Here is a 24,068-nt window from a genome sequence, read left to right on the forward strand (position 1 = left end):
GTGACTTTGTCCAAGTCTGGTGCGACCAGGTAACCACAGTTAGCACTATGTGCTTTTTGGCACTATAGCAATGAAAATCTTTAAACCTGCATTTCTAATGATTGGATTTTTGTTATTTGGGCATCATTTAATTTATTAAGAATTACTCTATTTGTCTAAACTGGAGTGGGATCCTTTTGTTTCTTTTCATTGTTATACTTGATAAGTGTTTCAGAAATACTTTACACATTGACTCTGAGTTATGCCTGACTGCTCTGTCCCAAGCTACCCGAGGGTTGAGCACAAGTTAACTTAGGGTTGGCTTGTGTCTCACTCTGACAAGGGTTGTGGTTGCTGCTTGACCACAGCTCACAGCCCAGTCAACCAGTAACCCAATTTCTCACAGCACCGGACTGGGAATGGGCTCCAAGGTGTCTTGTACACTTCGTACACGTTCACTAAAGACACAAAATTGTTTGCATATGTATGCAATATAAGGACAGCTGACTGAAACATTTAGACTGTCTTTGAACTGCTATACATGGAATAAAACACCTCCTTTTGTGTATTGAGAGGATATTCAAAGCCTCCCAAGTTGTTCTGGGGCCACAACTATTAATACTGAAACTCGGTTTTTGTACGGTCACAGCACTTCAAAGGTGACTTGCACTATCATTTTAAGGTACGTCAGAAGTTATTTTATGTTTTACACTACACGGTCACACCTTTATTCCCATTAAAAATCCTTGGTCTCTTACTCATACATATGAAAACGGTAGCATGCCTGCAGTTACAAAGAATACATGGAAATATCTGTAGTGCAAAATTAAATACGTCAATATTCAGCTAATCCTGTGAGACAAAAACATATCCTAAAAAATGAATGTAAATCGGTTTAAAAAAACGTGACTGAATTCAAACAAGAAGATTCACACTTGTGTAATGAACACGCGAATGCAACAAATAAAACATAATGCTATAAATGTTTCCTCAGCTAAGGACTTTCTTTTTCAGGGAAAAATAGTTCAGAACAGAGGGCTAATTATTTCCCTTGCGTAAATAGCAGTTGTAATTGTGCCCCAGGGTCTTCATTCTACACTATCTTTCGAATGTCTAACCTCCATTATGACCTGACTAATAAACTGCAATAATTAACTGTAGGTTAGCTGCGTTCATGACTTATTACAGGTGATTGGTGCTGCCACACCGTAATACGAAAACCAAAGACAGGTTTTATACATGTATTGCAGATTTATATCCATGTATCTGAAGACTGTTACACTCACTGCTTTCCATATTTAAGGCTCTGGTTTTTAAAATATATCAAGATTCATAAATGGATTACACTTCATGATTACATAAACAGAAGTAAATTATTGTTTTAAAAGGGCTTCCAGGTAGAGCGTAAAAATATATTGTGAACTTTCAAGGCACAAGAAAGAAAGAAACACAGACCACCTGAGCAAAAACAGAAGGACAGAAGTGTATTCAGAGGTTTCTTTGGAAAACAACTAGTTCAATGTGTGAGGCTCACAGCAGGCTAGCACGACTAGTTCATCACCTTTTTACTCGGAAAGCAACCTCTGCACTGCGTATCACTAAGTTAATATGTTGCCAAATACCTTTGCACTAACGTAACTTTCGACTGTTGGTCTGAAAGTCACTTAAGACATTCAGACAGCAGCAAGCCTTTCTTTTTATTTAAGGATCGCTTCTTCTGCTCATCTGTGGACAAAAATGGCAAAGGGCATCTACATCAACCGTGCGCTGCTGGTGGGGGGCATCTTGTTTTCAGTAGCATCCGTGGCTACAATCATTGCCCTCTCGGTGGTGTACGCCGAGGAAAAAGCCAACAGTAACTCCAATCCTCCTTCGAACAGCCCAACCGTGTCCACCACCGCTACAGCCTCTTCGACGCCTACTCCGCAGCCAAGCAACCCTTGGAACAAATACAGGCTTCCAAGCACCCTCATCCCGCACCACTATGACCTGGAGCTGCAGCCCTATCTGCAGAGGGACTCTAGAGGTCTTTACATCTTTAAGGGCAAAAGCACCGCATACTTCACAGCTGCAGCAGCAACCAACCTGATCCTAATCCACAGCAACAAACTGAACTACACCCACCAGGGGGGATTTCATGTCTCGCTGAGTACAGATGATGGGTCAGACCCACCACCCATTCAGAGGACCGGCCTCGAAATTCCAACCCAGTACTTGGTGGTGGAGCTTAGCAGGAACCTGGAGCAGGGGAAGAGCTATTCAATGTACACCGAGTTCACGGGAGAGCTGGCGGATGACCTGGCCGGGTTCTACAGGAGTGAATATGTGGAGGATAATGAGACCAGGTAAGGAGTGGAATCTTCTGTAATTAGTGGAAAGTAATGAAAGTATCGTCCTCCAGCGTGGAAATCAACCATGAGTGCCCGTAAAGCAGATAATCTGCTCCAGTATTAAATATTGTACACATCAATATTATATATATATAATTAATAGATTAAGTATATCACTATTTCCATAATTATGATTACCGATTAACTGACCTTTACTAAATTATTCAGAGAATATTCAGACTGAAGATAGTAGTAATGGCAGAAGTGAGAATTTTATCATATCCAGTTGAACAAATGATTTGCTTCTTATCAAATCACAAAAGGCTGTAGTTTCTTTATATTATCTCTAAAGAGATATTTAGTTTTGCTGTACTGCTGAAGCGGTTTATTCATTTCCTTGAGTCAAATATTAAAGGTTTGAGCACCACTAAGCACAAGTTTAAGTGAAACAATATCAGGGTGTTCTACATTCAGTTTCAGAGGGCAAAATAATGTTAAGCGTTATGCACTAAGTAAACAGATCTATGGTAAATATTTAGGGCCTAATTGCAATGGAGGTCTGACCACAATAGACGAGCGTCGGTTGCGGTCCGACCGCCATCTGATGCTGCAGTCTGACCGATGCATTACAATGCCTGTGGTAGGAGGCAGAAGACGTAGGGACCAACCAACACTTGATAGGCTCAAGGAACCCATTGGTGCGTCAGAAACTCCTCATAATCCCTTTAGGATAGCGGCACTGTTGTCAGGATTATGATGTCGGTTTCCAACAGACATTCCATGTGGCCTTTCGGACATGAAAAGGCTGTCAGAAAGCTACATTGGGGGCCCCTAGAAGGGAGCCCCTTCCACTCTGGCCCTCCGCATTGTGGCCTGGGGGCACCTATGGTGCCCCCCTATACATTTGTGCACAGAGTGCCACACAGTGCAGGGATGTTTAAAAACATAAATTTTGGGGAGGCATCGTTGTGGGCGTTTTCAGCCCACCGTACAACCTTCCATTGGAAAATGGATGTTTCCGACCTCACTACGGGGTCTATTGCGATGGCGGGCGGACACCGCAACGGCAAAAGGGACCACCCGCCATTGTTGCGGCAGTCCCGCCATTCGAATTAAGATGCGCCTGCCACACTGGCAGGCGCATCCCGCATTTTTTACAATACAGCAGGCGCTGCTGTAAGCAGAACCCGCCGCAATGTAAAAAATAGGGGTGGGAGGAATTTGCGAAATCCACTTTCGCAAATTATCGCGAAAATGTTAAAAATCTCCGCAAACACGTGAAAATATCACGAAGATGCGGAAGTTTTTTCCCGCCCGTTCGCGGTATTTTCTGCGTGGTCGCAGCTCGCCAACTTACCAATGCGGTTGATCGCGGGCGCGGCCATCTTGTTTTCACTTGTCTCGCGGTGCATGATCGCGAGAAGAAAGACGTGATCGCGCGACGAATGACGTTACTGCGGGCGCGAACTGTCGCAAGACTGCGCAAATGGCTACCAACAATCCAACATCTCGTGGAGAACGCGACCGGATCGGGAAAACTTGCCGGCGAACGCGGGGATTCAGGTAAGGCGATCGCGCGCACGCGAGAATGTATTATTTTACAGCGCGAGCAAGCAAAACATTTCTGGTAAAATGCGGATTGCGGAAATTTTGACATTTTCGCGCTCTCCGCGGAACGCGTAAATGTCAAATTATCGCAATTTCCGCGAGCGGAACGAAATTTTAGCCCAGGCCTAGTAAAAAATGCGTCTAGTGCACCGCGCGGTGCCTGCCACCTTGTGAATGCAAATGCAGGGGGTACCATAGGTACCCCCCATGTGCACCCCCCACCCTCCCAACATCCTGGGGGCCCGCTACAGGCCCCCAACAGTGAAGACCGCATGCCTTTCCATGGTGGGAACGCCGCCATGGAAAGGCCAATCTCCGCCTGCATGTTAATATGGATGGCGGTGTCTTTCAGACACTGCCGCAATATTAAGCCCCTAATCCTCCTGGTCGACTCGTGGCAGGGGTCATTAAGGCGTGGGAGCGGGCAGATTGCCCCTGCTGGGCCGGCGGTGGCTACCGCCGGCCCGGCGGTGGCGATCCGCCCACCATCCTAATAGGCCCCTATGTGTGGTCACATCCAATTTGGGATTTCAGAACTGCCAACCCATGTTCATGCAGTTCCTTCCTCGCAATGGTGCCAACATCGTAATAAGGCCCCTAGGGTCAGAATGATTTTTTAGGTCTCGCCTGACCCAGCACATGCGCTGGTCTTGCGAGACTTATTGAGAGGGCTCCAAAAAGTGCTACCAGGCCAGCCTAGAGCCACAGTGCATGTGCGCGGGCGCTCGCGCCACTTTTACCGCGATTACTTTCACTTTAGCGGCCGCATGGCCGCTTGGCATAACCAATAGGTCTCGCTTTTGGGACCTTATAAGTGTTTAGTTATGCAACTGTTGCATGGCTAAACACTTATAAGGTCCCAAAGGCGAGACCTATTGGCTATGCCAATGCTTGTGTTACTAGTTAATGGAGCATAAGATGTTCTACCACCTTCGACTCACAACATTAGAACTTTCTCACACAGGAGTCAGGGATGTCATCCAACTAGGCCAGCAAGTGTGACATTATATCAAAAACTTGAGCTAGCCTCTTGAGCATGGTATTGACAGTCATGCAATGGGATAGTTCATAGGTTTACATATTGTCTAAAGACACTAGTGTTGAATGGACAATTACCCTCTGAAGAATCCGAGACTGCAACTGCTACTAATCATGCACAGTTCAAAACACATCTTTATTTCATTTCAGGATCATTGCTACCACACAGATGGCTGCCCCAGATGCCAGGAAGGCCTTCCCCTGCTTTGATGAACCAGCATTGAAAGCCACATTCAATCTCACACTGATCCATAATCCAAAATATGAAGCTTTATCAAACATGCCAAAAATAAGTGAGTTAACCTATCAAATGTGTTTCAATGAGATGCCTGGTAGATGCAAATGACCTTATCCTGTAAACACAGGCTACCACTTAAATGCAACTTGCATAAGGTCGGGTGTGTGCTCACGCAAAGTTGCAAACTTAGGCTGGTAGTTGAATCAAATAGGTAGCACTGCAACTATGTTCTTTATATTGCAATACAAGTATTAAAGTATGTCAGTTACCAAATCAATTGTTTACAATTTGATTTTGAACTAATATTTAAAATTGCTTACTAAATACCTATAGTTGCACCCTCAAACATATGTTGAATCTTAAAAATAACTGATCTGTTTCTGCTGCTGTGTATCCTCATAGATGAGAAAACAAATGTGTATTTGTTGGGTCTTATATAGTTTCTCAATGATACAGGGCAGGTATGGCGGCCTCCTTTTCCCATACACTGACTGGTTTAGGTGGTGTGGATACCGTTTACCAAGGAGCCAGAACTAAGAAAAATACAGCTGATGTGTAGTTCAAATAGTTCAAACACAACTCAATACTAGCAACAGCAAAATCTATTGTTTGATGTAAAGGAAGTCCAAGACTGAAACATATGTTCCAGTGACATGAAGCTATATGACCACACTAAAAAAGTTAATGTTGTGTTGTTGGCTGGGTATTCCGTGGAAGCCTCTTCTGTGTTGTTTTGCCACTTTAAACGTGTGATTTTATTCCCACAATTATCGGGATTTTTAAGAATATGACATTGTCTTTCCCTGCATCATTTTCTGACATTATTTTGGGTAAAAGGTGGAAGTTTCAAGCATAAATTCCCAAAATATTTTCATCCTGTATTTGTTTGTTGGAGTCCAGTGTGGTAGGAAGGGACACACAATACCTCCTCAGCTGCCATACGTTTAATCTATGCTTGAGCTGAATCTTATGGGGTTTCCAAATTTGAAATACCAATACCATTACAATGTCCAGTATTCCCTCAATATCTGAAGGCTGTGGGAAATCCGCCCGTTCTGTGAGGTGACCTTGGTTTGTCAGCTTTTGGTGGTTCCAGAAATCTATGCACTTTACCCCTACTAACCAGTAGTATCATGTCTGTGCTCTCTCTTTAAACATAGCCGAATTGGCACAATATTTGCCTTTACAGATATGGTCTGCTATCTTGTGAGAACTCTATAGTGAGTGAACATATGATGACCAACTTGGCAAAAAGTATTCACAATATAGAATTCATCCTTTTTTTAAGTTACCTTATAATATTATAACAATATTTTACTCCAAATACACAATAATGCATTAAGAAGGTTATTTAGAGATTGGAGGAATTAGGAGTTAATGTGCCGCATACTAACTTTGCAGTTTCCTCTCCCATTTGGAGATGGGGAAAACTTTAAACTAAAATCAGTAGAGCCTCAGCTGGCTCTCCATCAAAAACCTTTGGTCCAACAGTTGTTCCACCTAAGGTCTGCCAGGTCAGAGTGACAGTCAACCTATCCTATTTAGGATGTGGCATGTGTCACTCATTTTCCATGCCTAGGTCTTACCAGACGGAGAAAGAAACAAGGACCCTCATGCACAAAGAGAATGCTCCAACTACTGAGTGGTGAAAAAATATGGCACCCACTTCTCATTCATCCGTGCCATTTGATGCATTTGCCACCAGCACGTATGCACTGAAGGCACCACAGCGATACTTGCCAGAAAGACAGGGATTTGTAGTTATGGAGGGCAATGCCTTGCAGGGAGAAAGAATACCAGGGCACCCCCTGACCTAGCAAACCGACTATCCACTTACAGTGATCTAAATGTCCTCCTAAAATGTAACATCACTGATGACTACTAAAATGACCTCATTGGTGACATCACTGTGCATGGTGATGGCACACGTAAGAATTACTAGTTACCTATAACTAGTAAATTTCAGTTGTGTTTTTCTAGTTTAAAAAGCTAAGTTTTAACTGACATTTTCACTTAACTATAACGTCACTTTAATCTTTGCTTCTTTAGTGCATATATAAATGTGTGTGTGTATATGTACATATATATATATTCACTGAAAAAACCATAGGTTTTAGGGAAAGTTATAGTTAGTTGGACATTTCACTCGTACAAAACCATAGAAATTCCCCTGTTATAATTAGTTCAGCTAACTATAACTCGTGCCCCCGCAAAGCAATGCTGATGACATCACATATTACATCACTCATGACATGGTCAGTGACATCACTCATGACATCACTGATGACATCTCAAATGACATCACTGATGACATCAACCATGTGATAAATTGATGCATCTTCTCACACCCTAATATAACCTTTGATACACCCACTGTAAATTACAGACTGCCATTCTCAAAATCATAGACACTCCAACACCAATAACTACATACCCACTCACTGATTCTTAGGTTTACACACACATCCACTCACTCACCCATACAGTCACTCATACTTATGGTTACTCAGTACAGGACTATCATATGCACTCATACACCTATATGGAAACTCACACACCACCACTCATCCATAGAGGCACTCACACACCTAGTCAGTCATGCAAATAATTCATCACACTGCCATTTAATCACCTATACAGTTATACACACACCAGCTCACTTACTCATACAATCACTGATACAAGCACAGACGCAGGTCTTTGGCGCTTACTGGAGATACCTGGTGGGCTAGTTGGACCCCAGGGGCCCTCAGGATTCAAGGGGACTTAATCTCACAACTTAAAACGTGACACGAGGCACGTTTGCACAGTGGTGAAGGGAGGGGGGCCAGAGGTGACATGTGTGCAAACACACCCTGTGGTGCATTTGAATTTGGAGAATTAATTTGCTTTCAATCCTGAGGGTCCCTGGGGTCCAACTAGCTCACGAGGTACCTCCAGTAAGTGCCCCAGAGCTGCGTTGCAGAGAGGTGTAAAAACGGGCGTGGCCTGGACCACCTCTCTGCAAAGCAGGCCTGTGGCGCTTACTAGAGATACGTGGTGGGCTAGTTGGCCCCCAGGGACCCCCAGTATTGAAGGGGAATTAATTCCCCAACTTAAAACGCACCACAGGGTGCGTTTGCAGAGTATTGGTGGAAGGGAGCGGGGCCTCAGCGACGCTGATCTTATTTCTTTTTTTTTCTTTTTAAGAAGGGGAGCTGTGTGGCCCCCCTTCCTTTTCTATTTTATAGTAGGCCCTGGGGATCCCATCCCCCAGGGCCTGACCCCTATTTTTTTTTTAAATTGGAAGGGGGTCATGTGGCCCCCCTCCAGAGGCCATATTCGGCCCCGGGGACGCCATCCCTCGGGGCATGGCCAGTGTATTTTTTTATATTTATTTGGAGGTGGCTGCGTGGCCCCATCCTCAGGCCATTTATGGCCCTGGGGACCCCATCCCCCGGGGCCGGCCTTTGCGTGTTTTAAAAAAAATTTATTTTATTATGGGGAGAGGGGGGCTGCGTGGCCCCCCTCCTTGGCCACTTTTTGCCCTGGGGACCCCATCCCCCGGGCCTGGCCTCTCGTTGGGGACTGTGGGGGGAGCTCCAATGCCCCCACGGTCCCTGCCGGCTCCCCGCGTCCTGTGGGAGCCAGCATTGCTTTTCTACATGGGGAGCTGCTGACATGTAACTCCCCGTGTGGAAAAGCAATCTGGTTTGGATTTTGGAAGAGAGAGCATGTTTCTCCTGCTCTCACTTCCAAAATCCAAACCAGTGTTTGCTACGACAGGGCAGGAGCCGCGGGACTCCCGCCCTGTCATAGCAAACAGCAGTGTCCCGGGGTGAGCACCCCGGGACACTGCAGGAGCTGGCCCTGGGGTGTGGCGGTCCCCAGGGCCATCACAGGCTCCAAGAGCAGGGCCCCACGGCCCCCTCCCAACCAATGCACAGCCCTGGGGAGGTAGTGGTCCCCAGGGCTCGGGGTCCTTAACAGACCCCCAAATTTACATATTAGTGCTCCAAGGAGGTGGTAGTCCCCGGGGCGTGTGGGGGAGGCAGTGTACCCCCCACAAATAATTATTGAAAGCCCTGGGGGGTGGCGGTCCCTGGGGTATGGGCGGGGCCTTTGAGGCCCCCCATACATTAAAAAAGAAGCCCCGGAGGTGGCGGTCCATGGGGCTGTGGGGGAGTCAGTGTACCCCCCGCAAATAATTAATGAAAGCCCTGGGGGTGGTGGTCCTCAGGGCTTGGGGGGGCCTTTGAGGCCCTCATACATTAAAAAAAGAAGCCCAGGGGGTGGCGGTCCACGGGGCTGCAGGGGGGCTGTGTCCCCCTTGCAAATATTTATAGAAAGCCCAGGGGGGTGGCAGTCCCCAGGGCTGTGGGGTTGCCCCTGGGCCCCGCAATTATTTTTTGGCATGCCCCGGGACTTGACCAACCCGGGGGCTAATTAATAACGAAGCACGGGAGCCCACACTTCGTTTTTTTATTTTCGCCGCATCTCGCAGATATTTAGAAAATAAAAAGCTTTTCTTGACCCTGGGGGTCCTTGTGGGACCCCCTAAGCAGGCCTAGGGGGTCAGGGTGTTTCTACCCTGCCCCCTTTTCTTGTTTTATGCATTTGTTTCCCTGGTTTTTTGTGCCTCGGTATTACCGAGGCACATGATGGCTGCCAATCAATCAATCAATCAATCATGGCATTTGTGAAGCGCACTACATACCTGCGAGGGTCTCAAGGCGCTGGGGGGAAGCTGCTACTTTTCGAAGAGCCAGGTCTTGAGAAGTCTTCAGATGGTCTTCGGTCTGCCATATGCGGATGGGGAGGGTGTTCCATGTCTTGGCGGCGAGGTGGGAGAATGATCTGCCGCTGGTGGTCATTCTTCGGATGCGGGGGAAGGTGGCGAGGGCGAGGACTGCGGAGTGGAGCTGGCGGGTGGGTGTGTAGAGGCTGAGTCGGCTGTTGAGGTACGCTGGTCCGGTGTTGTGGAGTGCCTTGTACACGTGGGAGTTTGAAGGTTATCCTCTTGTTGACAGGGAGCCAGTGTAAGTCTTTCAGGTGGGGTGTGATGTGGCTGCGGCGTGGGGTGTCGAGGATCAGGCGTGCGGACGCGTTCTGGATGCGTTGAAGCAGTTTCAGGAGTTTGGCCAGGGCTCCTGCGTAGAGTGCACAGTCCAGTCTACTGCTGACGAGGGCCTGGGTGACTGTCCTTCTTGTTTCAGTGGGGAGCCACTTGAAGATCCTGCGAAGCCTGAGGAGGGTGTTGAAGCAAGAGGAGGAGACGGCATTGACCTGCTTCCTCATGGAGAGGGTAGAGTCGAGGATGATCCCTAGGTTGCGAGCGTGGTCTGTGGGAGTTGGGGGTGTTCCTAGTGCAGTCCCAGGCCGAGGGGGTGGATCCGAGGATGAGCCTGGGGGTCTTCCGTGAACTAGCTGGCTTTCTTGCTAGTGTGGGTGTTGGAAGGGTTCTTGAGGGGGGCGAGGGTGCTGGCGCAGTCGTTGATCCACTGTTTGAGGTTGCAGGCGGCGGTGTCGGGGTCGGTCAGATCTGCGGGTGGGTTCCGGGCGAGGGAGGTGGAAAGCTGGTCTTCGGTGACTTTGCTCCAGCAGCGGCGCGGCATCTGTTGGGTGTAGTGGTGCATGGTGGGTTTCCGGAAGGTATAGTGGATGAAGCGGTGATCGGGCCAGTGGAGCTTGGTGGTGTGGTTGAAGGAGACGTGGGAGCTTGCGGAGAAGATGGGGTCAAGCGTGTGGCCAGCAGAGTGGGTGGGTCTAGTGACGAGTTGTCTGAGCCCGAGGTTGGCGAGGTTGTCGATCAGGGTGGAGGAGTTGGTGTCATTGTTGTTCTCGAGGTGGAAGTTTAGGTCCCCGACGAGTATGTAGTCCGTGGAGGTGAGGGCCTGTGTGCTGACGAGGTCGGTGATGGAGTCACTGAACTGTGCTCGTGGCCCGGGGGGTCTGTAGATGAAGGTTCCTCTGAAGGTGGTGTTGGGATCAGTGTGGATCTGGAAGAGCAGGTGTTCGGCGGTGCTGAGGGTGTCGTCGGAGTTGGTTGAGACTTTGAGAGAGTTCCTGTGGACGATGGCGATTCCTCCTCCTACTCCATTGGTGTGGTCCCTGTGGATGATCTTATAGCCTTCCGGGATGGCTATGGCAATGTCGGGTGCCGAGGAGGGGTTCAGCCAGGTCTCCGTCAGGAAGGCGAGGTCTGGGGTGTTGGAATCCAGTAGGTCCCAGAGTTCCATGGCATGTTTGTGTGCAGAGCGGATGTTGAGAAGGATGCATCTGAGGTGGTTGGGTTCTTTGGTAGGTGGGATGGTGGACCGGATGCTGTGAAGCTGCAGTTCCAGCAGGAGAAGGGTATTGGGTGCGCTTTGGGGCGGCCAGGCAGCAGGTGCGTGATCGTCTGGCGTTGAGTGCATGGAGGGTGCTGGGGTTGTAGCTGAGACGGGCATCATGGCATTCGCGGGGGCCAGGGGTCCTGGCACTGGGCGCGTTCCAGGCGCGGACGGGCACAGACAGACTTGCCCTATGCGCGCCATATATGGGCAGGAGGGAGGGAGGAGCAGCTGGGAGGCAGGAGTCGGGAGGAAGGGGCAGCGAATGGGCAGTCAGGGGGGCTGTGGCCGCAGGGGATGCAGCGGCGGGAACGGGAGCGGAGGACGACACGGGGGCAAGGGCACAGAATCGTGGGGCACATAAGAAAAACGGGGCACAGATCAGGGGGCACACGAAGGAAAAACGGGGCACAGATCAGGGGGCACACGAAGGAAAAACGGGGCACAGATCAGGGAGCACATGAAGGAAAAACGGGGCACAGATCAGGGGGAACACAAGAAAAACGGGGCACAGATCAGGGGGAACACAATAAAAACAAGGCACAGATCAGGGGGAGCACAAGAAAAACGGGGCACAGATCAGGTGGAACACGAAGGAAAAACGAGGCACAGATCAGGAGAACACAAGAAAAACGGGGCACCGGTCAGGGGGAATACAAGAAAAATGGGGCACAGATCAGGGGGAACATGAAGGAAAAACAAGGCACAGATCAGGGGGAACACAAGAAAAACGGGGCACAGGTCAGGGCGAACACAAGAAAAACGGGGCACAGATCAGGGGGAACACAAGAAAAACGGGGCACAGATCAGGGGGAACATGAAGGAAAAACAGGGCACAGATCAGGGGGAACACAAGAAAAACGGGGCACAGGTCAGGGGGAACACAAGAAAAACAGGGCACAGATCAGGGGGAACACAAGAAAAACGGGGCACAGATCAGGGGGAACACAAAGGAAAAACGAGGCACAGATTAGGGGGCACAGAACTTACCTCAGCAGCGGCAGCTAGGGCAGGGACAGGACGCACAGGTGGTGCTGTGCGCAGGGGGAGCGACCTACCCAACAAGGTCAAGGGTTGCTTCCTGGTTTGGAGTGTTGACAGCCAATTAGAATGCAGCTCGTGATCAGGAGGGTGCGCGGATCCACCTTGCCTCTATATATCAAAACTTTTATTTTTTGATTTTCTCAGCAACTACTGAACGGATTAACACCATTTAAAAAAGGTCTCTTTCTGAACCAAGGGCTACCTTTTTTCCAAATTTGGTGTAATTCCATTCAGCAGTTTTGCTGTAGCCGTGTCTAAAGTTTCCTATGGGAAATTGATTTTTTGACCTCTATTTTTTTAAGTTCTCTGGAACTATTGAATGGATTTATACCATTTAAAAAAAAGGTCTCTTTCTGAACCAAGAGCTACCTTTTTGCAAAATTTGGTGTAATTCCGTTCAGCAGTTCGGGCTGTAGCCATGTCTAAAGTTTCCTATGGGAAATAACATGGAGAAAACACGTTTTGGGACCCCCCTTTTTTACTCGGCCCCCGCTTGCCGAATCACCCCGAAACTTTTAAGATAGGAGCTGACTGTAACGGGCCATAAGCTTTGAAAATTTCGCGAAGATTCGTCAACCGGTGCCAAAGTTATTTGGAAAACAAAAAATGAGTTCCTATGGAAACTAGGTCCTAACTATAACTCTCTACTGGCGACCGCCAGTAGAGAATATATATATATATTCACTGAAAAAACCATAGGTTTCAGGGGCGTTATAGTTAGCTGGACTTTTCACTCGTACAAAACCATAGAAATTCCCCCGTTATAGTTAGTTCAGCTAACTATAACTCGCGCGCCCGCAATGCACTGCTGATGACGTCACATATTACATCACTCATGACATGGTCAGTGACATCACTCATGACATCACTGATGACATCTCAAATGACATCACTGATGCCATCACTGATGACATCATCCAGTGAATGTGTGTTTTTCAGAAAATTACATATGTTTTATATATGTATATCTCAAGGTCGATGGAAGAATAAATGGGTATATAAGTGTCTAAATGGATGATTTGTTTTTCAAAAATTGATTGTATAACTGACTGATTAAGTGTATCTTAGTGAATACATGGCTTAGTGAGTAATGTTTAAATATGTAAATATCTGTATCAGTCTCTCACTTTGTGTATAAGTGGCTGCATGAGTTGGTGAGTAGCTACATGAGTGTCTATATAGGTTATTAGTTGGTTTTTTGAGTATCAGTATAAGTGTCTGATGTCTGTATGGTTCGGTGGGGGGTATTACGTAGTGCATAGGTGCATGAATGAGTGACTCACTGTTTGTATGTGTTGAAGACAGCATGTGTGCAGGACTGTATGGGTGGATGAGTGTGTGCATGGGTGTGTTAGTGAGTGAATGACTGTCTCAATAGTGTCTCTATTAGTGACCACATATGTTTTAAACTAGTATATGTGACTATTGGTGTATATAAGTGAGTATATGTGAGAGTGAGAGATTGAAAGAGTTCATGTATGAATAAGTATGTGTTTCTATAAGTGATTGTTAAAAAGACTAAGTATGTGTAAGTTTCTGTAGAAGTGAGTGTGGTGGTGTGTGTATAACTGTATATGCAGGTAAACGGATGTTTGATTCTTTATTAGCATGAGTGACTATGCGTGTGAGTAACTTTATGGATGAGTGGTGTTGTGTAACAGGATGAATAGGTGTATGAGTACATATGATGAGTGAGTACATGTATGAGTGACTGTATAGGACTGTTGGTGAATGAGTGGATGTGGATGTGGATCTTACAATTACTGAATAGGTTGTTGTAACTGGTATTGGTATGTCCATTGTTTTGAAAATTTTAATTTCTATTTTTGAATGTGTGTATCAAAGGTTATATTAGGGGGAGAGGAGGTCTGCCACTCTATCACAAGGATGATGTCATCAGTGATGTCATCAGTGATGTCATGAGTGATGTCACTGACTATGTCATGAGTGATGTAATATGTGACGTCATCAGCAGTGCATTGCGGTCGCGCGAGTTATAGTTAGCTGAACTAACTATAACGGGGGAATTTCTATGGTTTTGTACGAGTGAAAAGTCCAGCTAACTATAACGCCCCTGAAACCTATGGTTTTTTCAGTGAATTTCTAAGGTTTTTTAAATGCTAATTCCTAGCTAAAACGTGCCTGAAACCTATGTATTTTTCAGTGAATTTCAAAGTTTTTTTAAATGCTAATTTCTAGCTATGCCTACAGAGATAGGACATGTGAAGAAAGAAGGAAAAACGCACAGAAAGAAAAAAAAGAAATGCAGAAAGAAGCAACAGAAGTCCTCAAAGACGAAGAAAAGTGCAGGAAGAAGTATAACATGCAGAAAGAACAAACAGAAGAGCAGAAACAAGCCTTGTTGCAAAATCATCCTGTACCCTCAACTTTTTCAGATGGATACTGGCGGTAACTGAGTCTGACTAACCAGTCCTAGCTATGGCACAAGATAGGTCAACTTTTTACAACCTCTCTAAACAGGAAATGGATGCAGCCAGGGCTCTGGCTGACGACCACTCAATCACAATTAAACAAGCAGACAAAGGTGGTGCTACAGTCATCCAGTCCACCTCTGACTATGAGAGAGAATGTCGACGGCAACTATGTGATCGGAAATACTACACACCAATCACAATAGATCCTACGCCAAGATTGAAGAACGCCATCAATAGTCTTACCCTTGAGGCAGAGACTAATGGTTGGATCACCAAGAAAGAAGCAGATTATCTTAATGTTCGTGATCCTGTAATACCATATTTCTACACATTGCCCAAGGTCCACAAAGGAACCTCACCGACCCCAGGCAGGCCTATCGTGTCCGGGATTGGCTCTGTTCTTGAGCCGCTGTCCAGATTTGTAGATCACTTCCTACAACCCTTGGTCCAAAGAATACCGTCTTACATCAAAGACACCAGTGACATCCTCAGAACTATTGAAGGGTTTGAACCGAATGGGGAGATTACCCTCCTGGTCACTTTAGATGTGGAGGCGTTGTACACTAATATCCCACAACAAGCAAACCTCACAGTGATCGAAGCGGCCCTTCGCAATGAGGAATGGACATCACCTACACCTGTGTCTTTCATCATGGACCTAGCGTCCCTGGCATTAACGGAGAATTTCTTTGAATTCCGGAATGAACTGTTCCACCAATGCCAAGGGACTTCTATGGGTAGTACATTTGCCCCTAGTCTGGCCTGTCTTTACATGGCAGCTTTCGAAGAAGAGATCATCCAGAGCCCCACCAACCCGTTTGGCGATAATCTGATCATGTGGAGACGCTTTATAGACGATGTCCTCATCCTTTGGAAAGGACCGTGGAGTAGATGTGAAGAGTTCTGTCAATGGATTAATGTACAGAACCCTTATTTGAAATTTACCAATCACATCTCCACGTCACACATAGCATTTCTGGACCTAGACATTAGATTGGCTGCTGGGGCTTTGTCAACCAGCCTTTACAAAAAACCAACCGACAGGAACAGCCTCTTGCTTTACAGCAGTCACCATCCCAAGGCATTGAGGGATAACTTACCTTTCGGTCAGTTTCTCCGTGTGAGGAGAAATTGTAGCTCAGTGGTGGACTACAAAAAAGAGGCTGATATCCTAGCAAACAATCTAAAAGAAAGAGGGTATCCGACCAACACTATTACAAAAGCTATGAAACGCGCTAGGAACAACCCCAGAGAGGCATTACTTGAGACCAGGACCAGGGAACAAACTGACATCCTGACCTGTGTTACCTCGTTCACCCCCTCTTCAAATACAATGAAAAAAGTGATAAAAAAACATTGGGGTATCCTAGCTGCTGGCAACCTCTCTTTACCTCAACCCAGATTCGCCTTTAAGAGGACTCCGAATCTGAAAGACATATTGATTCATACCAGACCTGCCAGAAAAGAAACACAGAACCCCCAGGGTACTCTATGGGGGCTTCCACCAGTTGTTGGACATTTTCCCTGTGGTAATTGCACGTCCTGTAAACAGACGATTACTACCAAGGAGGTGATTTTGTCCGACACCCTAACTTGGTCACTGGCACGCCACACTAATTGCAATTCCACCAACTGCATTTATCTATTACAGTGCCCCTGTACATTAAACTACATAGGGATGACGACACGGGCTATTAAAACACGCATCACTGAGCATAAAAGTAACATAAGATGCTTGAAGGAGACCACAAAACTGTATTCACACTTTAAGAGTCTTCACCATACACCAGACTCCCTGAGATGGGTCGTTTTGGAGTCACATCCAAGAATTACAACACAAGCTTTGTTTAGACTCGAACAAAGATGGGTGCACAGACTTTCATCTGATACGAGAGGTTTGAATGACGATATACCGTGGGGTACACTAACACACTGATATTTTTACACTATTCCCCGATATTGTCAATGACCTTACCACCCCTGATAGACAAGGGGCGGACTCAGTTACTTACTGATACTGCAGTGATCCCCGAATATCTTACACCATTATCTGGACTCCACTGACACGTGACCAATACAACAGTAACCCCGTGGGTAGCTTGGTTCAACTCGCATTACCTGATCCTTTGCTCGATGCATACAACCCAGTTATATACTCTGTCAAGCAGACATTTATCCGATTAACTACATAATATAGGACCAGAGCGAAATGGATATCATTACTCCTCCTGGGGACCTCCCCTAGCCACTGAGAGACACCAATCACGACCTGATGCTGTATCAGCACCCCATTCCAAGATGGCGCACATAGTCACTCTGCTTGGGTGGGGCTTCCGACACCAGTCATCTGACATTAGACGCCCAATCAGAGCTCGCCTACACTTGACCGGACCAGTTCTTATTGGAGCATTGGAAAGTGAATAACACTTCCCGGTTTCGGCGGAGCGGGGTAGGTTTGCAACCACCCTTGGGCAACAGAACCGTAAGTAACTACCACCTGGTTAGCATCACAATGATCGAACGGTCTGGGATTCCCTAGACGCCGGTGGACGGCTGACCGCTGCTTTTGTGACTGGCCGACCCCAACGCTGGTTTGTGCCGCGGACCTCCGTGGGCGGTACTTCAGGATTGGGGTTGGCTCGCTCCTCGAGCGGTGGTTCCCGGTGACCGGGGTTCCGGGGGACCTTGCTTACCAGTTCCTTTGACAACACCTAGCACTAAGCAGGTGTATTGTATGTATACACCTACCTAGTTGAGTCTCTTGTTTTTGATACAAATTATAGCAGGCTACCACGCCATCCCAAGAGGCTCGCCACGCACCGATTGGAGCGGCACTAGCTCAAACCTTAGGTGAGCGTTGGCAGACCTCGTAATGATAATTCAAATTGTTTTGAATTTTTGTCTTTTGGATCACTTGACACGTGTTTTACACTGCATCCACTTATGCATGATCACTCCTTTCGAGCGCAATTGCTTCGTGTATTGGACATGCATACGAGGAGTCCTTGGCTCCAGATTACTATGTATATAAACGACAAAGTGTATTTTAATGCTCTGTGTTGGCCTGTTATGCTTCTTTTCTCCTTTTCCTTTAGGCCATTCCCATGCGGAAGTGTTAAGTTTTCTCCACACTTCCATTGGGTAGTTTTATCCAGGCACTAACACAATATTTCAATATCCTGTTTTACACCCTCACGTTTTGTAGATAGTTCACATTTCATTGGTCCTGATGAATTGCCGCTGGATCCCCCTGACCATGAGGCGAGAAACATGTTGACCATCTGAGTAGAGCGGAGCAAGTCTTTGACTCATTGTGTCCAGACTACCGCCACTCATATTGTTTTTAATAGGGTGGTTTACTGACCCAATAAACTCATTATTCAGACTAACCGACCCTGTTTTAAAATACACTCACCAACGTCTACACTTACCTGGCCCTCACTTGCACTCAACCTTCGGCGAGGAACAAAAGATCTCCGTTAAAGAGCCCCATCTTTGGGTGCCCGTTGGGAATTGCAGCGCCGACCCGACGAGGAGCAAAACCCAGATGATGAAGTATGACACCTAGCTTGCTGGGTGTGTGAGGGTTTTAGTTCCACCAGTGTGGGTTCCCCCACCCATCACATGCTATAAGTTCCCAGGCTGTCTAGACATTGTCCATCACTTTGTCTCTATCTTGGGGTAGAGTGTACATTTCACACTAACTCCCCTGACCAGGAGGAACGGCATACCCTTCTTTCCTAATTACCTCAGGGCTTGTATGCTGGACCTCGTTAAATATAGCCCACCCGGTTTTACTTTTCTTGATTGTAACCAGTCCTAGAGCCAGTGCTATGTTAAAAGACACTCAGAATACAGTGAAAACACCTACATACACTGGGGCACACTATGTGTTGGGGTCCCCCTGTGATTAGCATGACCTCCTCTGTAAACCCCTAGTATATAATAGGGCAGGGGATTAAAACTACCTCTTAAAACGCGCCACAGGGCGTGTTTGAACACATCACCTCATGCCCCGTCCCCTCCCTTCCCCACTGTGTAAACACGCCCTGTAGCCGTTTTAAGTTGGGAGATTAAGTCCCCTTGAATCCTTAGGGTCCCTAGGGTCCAACTAGACCACTAGGTACCTCCAGTAAGCGCCACAGAGCTGCGTTGCAGAGAGGTGTAAAAAGTGGCACGGCCTGCACCACCTCTCTGCAACACAGAGCAGTGGTGCTTACTGGAAGCACCTGGTGGGCTAGTTGGACCCCAGGGTCCCTCAGGATTGAAAGGGAATTATTTCCCCAACTTAAAAACGCGCCACAGGGCCTGTGGGCGTTCTGAGTTGAGAGATTAAGTCCCCTTGAATCCTAAGGGTCCCTAGGGTCAAACTAGCCCACTAGGTACCTCACGTAAGCGCCACAGAGCTGTGTTGCATGGAGGTGTAAAAAGGGGCGTGGCCTCAGAACAAATGTCTGCAACGCAGCTCCCTGGCGCATACTGGAGATACCTGTTGGGCTAGTTAGCCCTCAGGGACCCTCAGTATTGAAGGGGAATTAATTCCTCAACTTACAACTGACCAGGGGGCGCGTTTGCAGAGTGCTGCAAGGAGGGGGCGTGGCCTCCGGCGCGATGCCGGTCTTTTATTTCAGGGGTGTGGAATTTTCCAAATAATCTAGTTGTCCAAGGGACAAAATGCCACTGAGATCTACATGTCCTGTAAAATCCACTTGTCCCACCTACCCCCATTCCACATCAAACCTAAGGGCTCCGGCTGACAGAGAAACATTAATATATTTTTGCTTTATTAAAATCAGTAAACCATTGAATGCTGTGCAATATTAATGCTAAAGGAAAACTTGTCAAGCGATATTATCGCGTCCCTGCCCCCCTGCGCCCCTGCGCCCCCTCCCCTTAACCCTGACGGCAATTCTTTTATTTCTATTCCCCTTTTTTTCCATTTTTTTTGGCTGTGTATTTATTCCCACAAAATACGTATATTTCAAACCATACGTAATGTACTAATTTACTGTCATCCTTGTAAAAACGTATGGGTGGGATATAAAAGGTGTCAGCCAGCGTACCTCCTGCCATTTCCCCCTCACTTTCGCAGCTGGCCAGACGTGAGCCCTACGTTCCTTGCGAATCGGTAATTTGTATCGAAAAAGAAACAGCAAAGTTGGGAGCTTCCTTTAATAATAAGAATCGTTTTTCGCCAAATGTACCCTCTTTGCACCATTAATCAATTTTGTAATGTATATTTGTCGGTGTGTTTATGCAGTTCTGGGCTGAAAGTTAATAGTTCACTATTCTATATTAGGACTTTAAGTTATAAATTGCAAGTCACCAACGGATGTCTCTTTTGAAAGCATTAATCTGCAGATCTGTTTCCATCTGCGGTATGAAGGCTTCGGACCCGCGATGTTAAACCCGCGTTGCGATGGCAGCGCGCGAATCTGAATTTGTTGTAATGGGTGTTTCCCCCATGAAGCGGTGGTAGCGCAGCGCGCCTGCTTGCGATACGCTTTTTTGACGTCCTCATCTGAAGCGCCGAGGCGGGCCAGGCCTAGGCTTTTGTACTAATTAATCTACCCACGCACGGTTGCTAAAAATATAAATAAAAGAAAATCGCAGCACCTCCGTCACAATATCACACAATTCAAGCGGGCAAAACTGCTTATTTTACCTGAATGCTTATTGCAAGCCTTGTGGCGGCCACGGACTACTGCTTGCAGAGGCTGAGTGACATTTCACTCCCCCAGCCAATCACTGGCTAGAGCCCAGTCATGGGCTGCTAGCCAATCAGATGCCACCAAAGGCTCTCTGCAAGCTTCGGATTGGCTGTGAGCCCCAGAGTGCCCACAGCCTGTTGTTTTAACGTGATTAAAACGTGATTAATGTCTACATGTCCGTCGGACATAAATAGACAATAAATCTTCTTGCCCGTCAATATAAACAACAAGGTTCGGGCGTCGGGCGATATGATTCCCCCACCCCTGTTTCTCTCAAACATGGTTTGTGATATCACAGCAGAAGGCTTTTTCACATGGTAAAATCACCTTAGAACACACCACAATTCCTAAAATGAGTATGGTACCATCAACAAATGATTTATAATGTAACTAAAGTCTTAAAACCTTCTATTAACTGCAATGCTTTTTAATGAGGAGCTATCATGTATATTGGTCCCAAGATGGCTGCCAACACTTCTTGGATGAAGTACTGACAGCCAATCAGATCTCACGATGAGATGTGTGGTTAGGGTCCGCCCAGATATGTATATGATTTTACTTTTGATTTTCTCAGGAACTACTGAACAGATTGACACCATATATGCAAAAGGCACATGCCTGACCTGAGGACTACCACTTTGCCAAATTTCAAGTAATTCTGTTCAGCTGTTCGGGCTGTACCTTGGACTAAAAGTCCCTATGGAAAATTGCATTGGGAAAACGCGTTTTGGGACCCCCCTTTTTTCTCAGCCCCCGCTTGACGAATCCCCCCGAGACTTTCAGGGTAGGAGCGGAGCGGAGCGCCCCACCTATTTTGAAAATTTCGCGAGGATTCGACAACCGGCGCCAAAGTTATTCCAAATAGAATGTTGCGGATTTCCTATGGAAACACGGTCCCAACTATAACTATCTACTGGCGACCGCCAGTAGATAATATATATATATATATATTGCAACTGAGAACGTTGTTTGCATGTTTAGTAATGGCCGCCAATGTGGACTGGAGTAAGTCCTATGTTGATATCTATGTTCGTAAATGGAGTATTTATGTCCACTGAGAAGTTGTTGCCTCTAGCAATTGACGAAGGCGATAGCTGAAACGCGTTTGGTCCAAATAAAATAAAATTGGACAACTGTTCCCGTGAGTGCTGGTGCCTTTGTACCCGGAGCTTTGACTGAGTGCGGTGTCCGTCACCGCATAGAAAGCACCCGACCGCGAGTGAAGGGGCGTGACGGAAAAGTGAGCCGGATATATAAATATATATATATATATATTAGGGGTGGGCGGAATTTGTGAAATTCACTTTCGCAAACTATCGCAAAAATGTTAAAAATCTCCGCAAACATGCGGAAATATCGCGAAGACGAAGAAGCTTTATTCCCGCCCGTTCGCAGTAATTTCTGCGTGATCGCAGCTCGCCAACTTACCCATGCGGTTGCTCACGGGCGTGGCGGTAAGGCGATTGAGCACACTCGAGAATGTATTTTTTTACAGTGCGAGCAAGAAAACAATTTCCGCTAAGATGCTAAATGCGGAAATTTTGACATTATCACGCTATCCATGGAACGCGAAAATGTCGAATTATCGCAATTTCCATGAGCGGAACGGAATTTTCACCCAGGCCTAATATATATATATATGCATACATAGTCAAGGTAAGTAGATCTGAAGTTAAAAATAGAAATTCTACACAGACCTTTATATATTTACCTTGATGATATAGTGCTAGGTGATATTCTGCCACCAATATTGTTAGTTTCTATTTTACTAAAAACTACATATATATATATTATCTACTGGTGGTCGCCAGTAGATAGTTATAGTTAGGACCTATTTTCCATGGGCAATCCGCAACATTCTATTTGGAATAACGTTGGCGCCGGTTGATGAATCCTCGTGAAATTTTCCAAACTTTTGGCCAGCTCCGCTCCGCTCTGACCCTGAAAGTTTTGCGGTGATCCGTCAAGCGGGGGCCGAGAAAAAAGGGGGGTCCCAAAACACGTTTTCCCCATGCAATTTCCCATAGGATCTGTTGTCGCAGCTACAGCCCGAACCACTGAACGGAATGACACCAAATTTGGCAAAGAGGTAGTCCTCAGTTCGGACTCGTGCCTATTGCATATATGGTGTGAATCTGTTCAGTAGTTCCTGAGAAATTGGGGTAAAAAAGTTAGTGATATCTATGGCCGCGGAGGATCCACGGACCGTACCCGCACCGTATGTGCACCCTCCCCGAACCGAGCGCGCACCCTCCCCGAACCGAGCGCGCACCTTCCCGATCGCGCGCTGAATGCTAATTGGCTGTCGAGTGTCTTTCTACATTCGAAACCAGGAACTGTTGGCGCCCGTTTTCTGCCTCGGTAGAAGCGAGGATGAAGATGCAAGGGTAATAAGTGTGTAAAACATATAAAGGGGGCAGAGTGGAAATACTCTGACCCTCTAGAGGTGCTTAGGGGGTTTAAAAAAAAAAACGCCAAATGCGCGCATGGTGCGTGCATCCTATTGCGTTGGATGCACGGATCCTCTCGCAGTGGGTGCGCGGATCCACGGCAACGTTTTTTGAAAAACGACAAGAAATCATTGGTTGTATGACAACTTTCTACACTGAAAGGTAGGGTGTATATTTCTGTTTTTTAAAGGTATGATTGTTATTGGTTAACAAAAACAGATTGTAAGGAACATAATATATGATAAGCTGATATGTTGAAAAGTCAAGCACACTTCCTGTCTTGTGTAGGGACATTGTGTGCTGAACTTGTGACCTGTGAGCTCAGTGCAGTGTTCCATGACCTGTTTCTATGGTAACAGGCAGAAAGTAGATTGGGGGAAGGGTTTAAATGTATTTCAGTTGGAAAGGGTTGAAATGTTTAACCAATAGAAATGTGTGTTTGCTTTTGAGTTTATGTGCGAAGGATTGTGATTTGATGTTTACATGTATATGTGTGGAAAATGAAAGGGAAACTTTTTCATTCTCTGCTTTTGCTGAGAGGTGCACAGTGCAGAGATTCTGTAAAAGAAAATATGGTGAGTGATTTATATACTTCTTAATCTACAAAAGAACTTGAAAGATGAGTTATTTAATTGTGAGGGGATGTATGTAGACTATTTTGATTTTAATCAGACTAATGTATTTTTCCTGCTGAAGTGTAGGGAGTACTTTTTTTCTCTACAATGTGTGTGCATGTAGAAACCATTCTGTGATAAGCATTTGTGTTTTTCATGTGTTTGTAAACAGATAACTGTGCAGTTTTTATATTTTGGTAGAATTAGAAACCAGTCATTGTTTGTGAATTTGTGAAATGAGTTATGTTATGTTTCTATACTTAAATGTAGTACTACTTCTAAATGAAGAAATGTGTTTTGATACAGTGCA

General features: G+C 46.3%; 1 protein-coding gene across 1 annotated transcript in view; it reads left to right on the forward strand.

Moving 5' to 3' along the window:
• The first annotated feature begins 1,607 nt into the window (after positions 1–1,607).
• The window catches only part of LOC146860509 (aminopeptidase N-like), a 368,609-nt gene continuing 346,148 nt past the window's right edge, over positions 1,608–24,068 (forward strand). Inside the window, exons 1-2 of the mRNA XM_085644421.1 lie at positions 1,608–2,324; positions 5,106–5,248. Of these exons, the coding sequence (XP_085500547.1) occupies positions 1,717–2,324; positions 5,106–5,248 (751 nt within the window). The 5' untranslated portion in view covers positions 1,608–1,716. The remainder of the gene's footprint in view (positions 2,325–5,105; positions 5,249–24,068) is intronic.

Source organism: Triturus cristatus, chromosome 3_1 (assembly GCF_964204655.1).
Source record: "Triturus cristatus chromosome 3_1, aTriCri1.1, whole genome shotgun sequence".
Taxonomy (NCBI): Eukaryota; Metazoa; Chordata; class Amphibia; order Caudata; family Salamandridae; genus Triturus; species Triturus cristatus.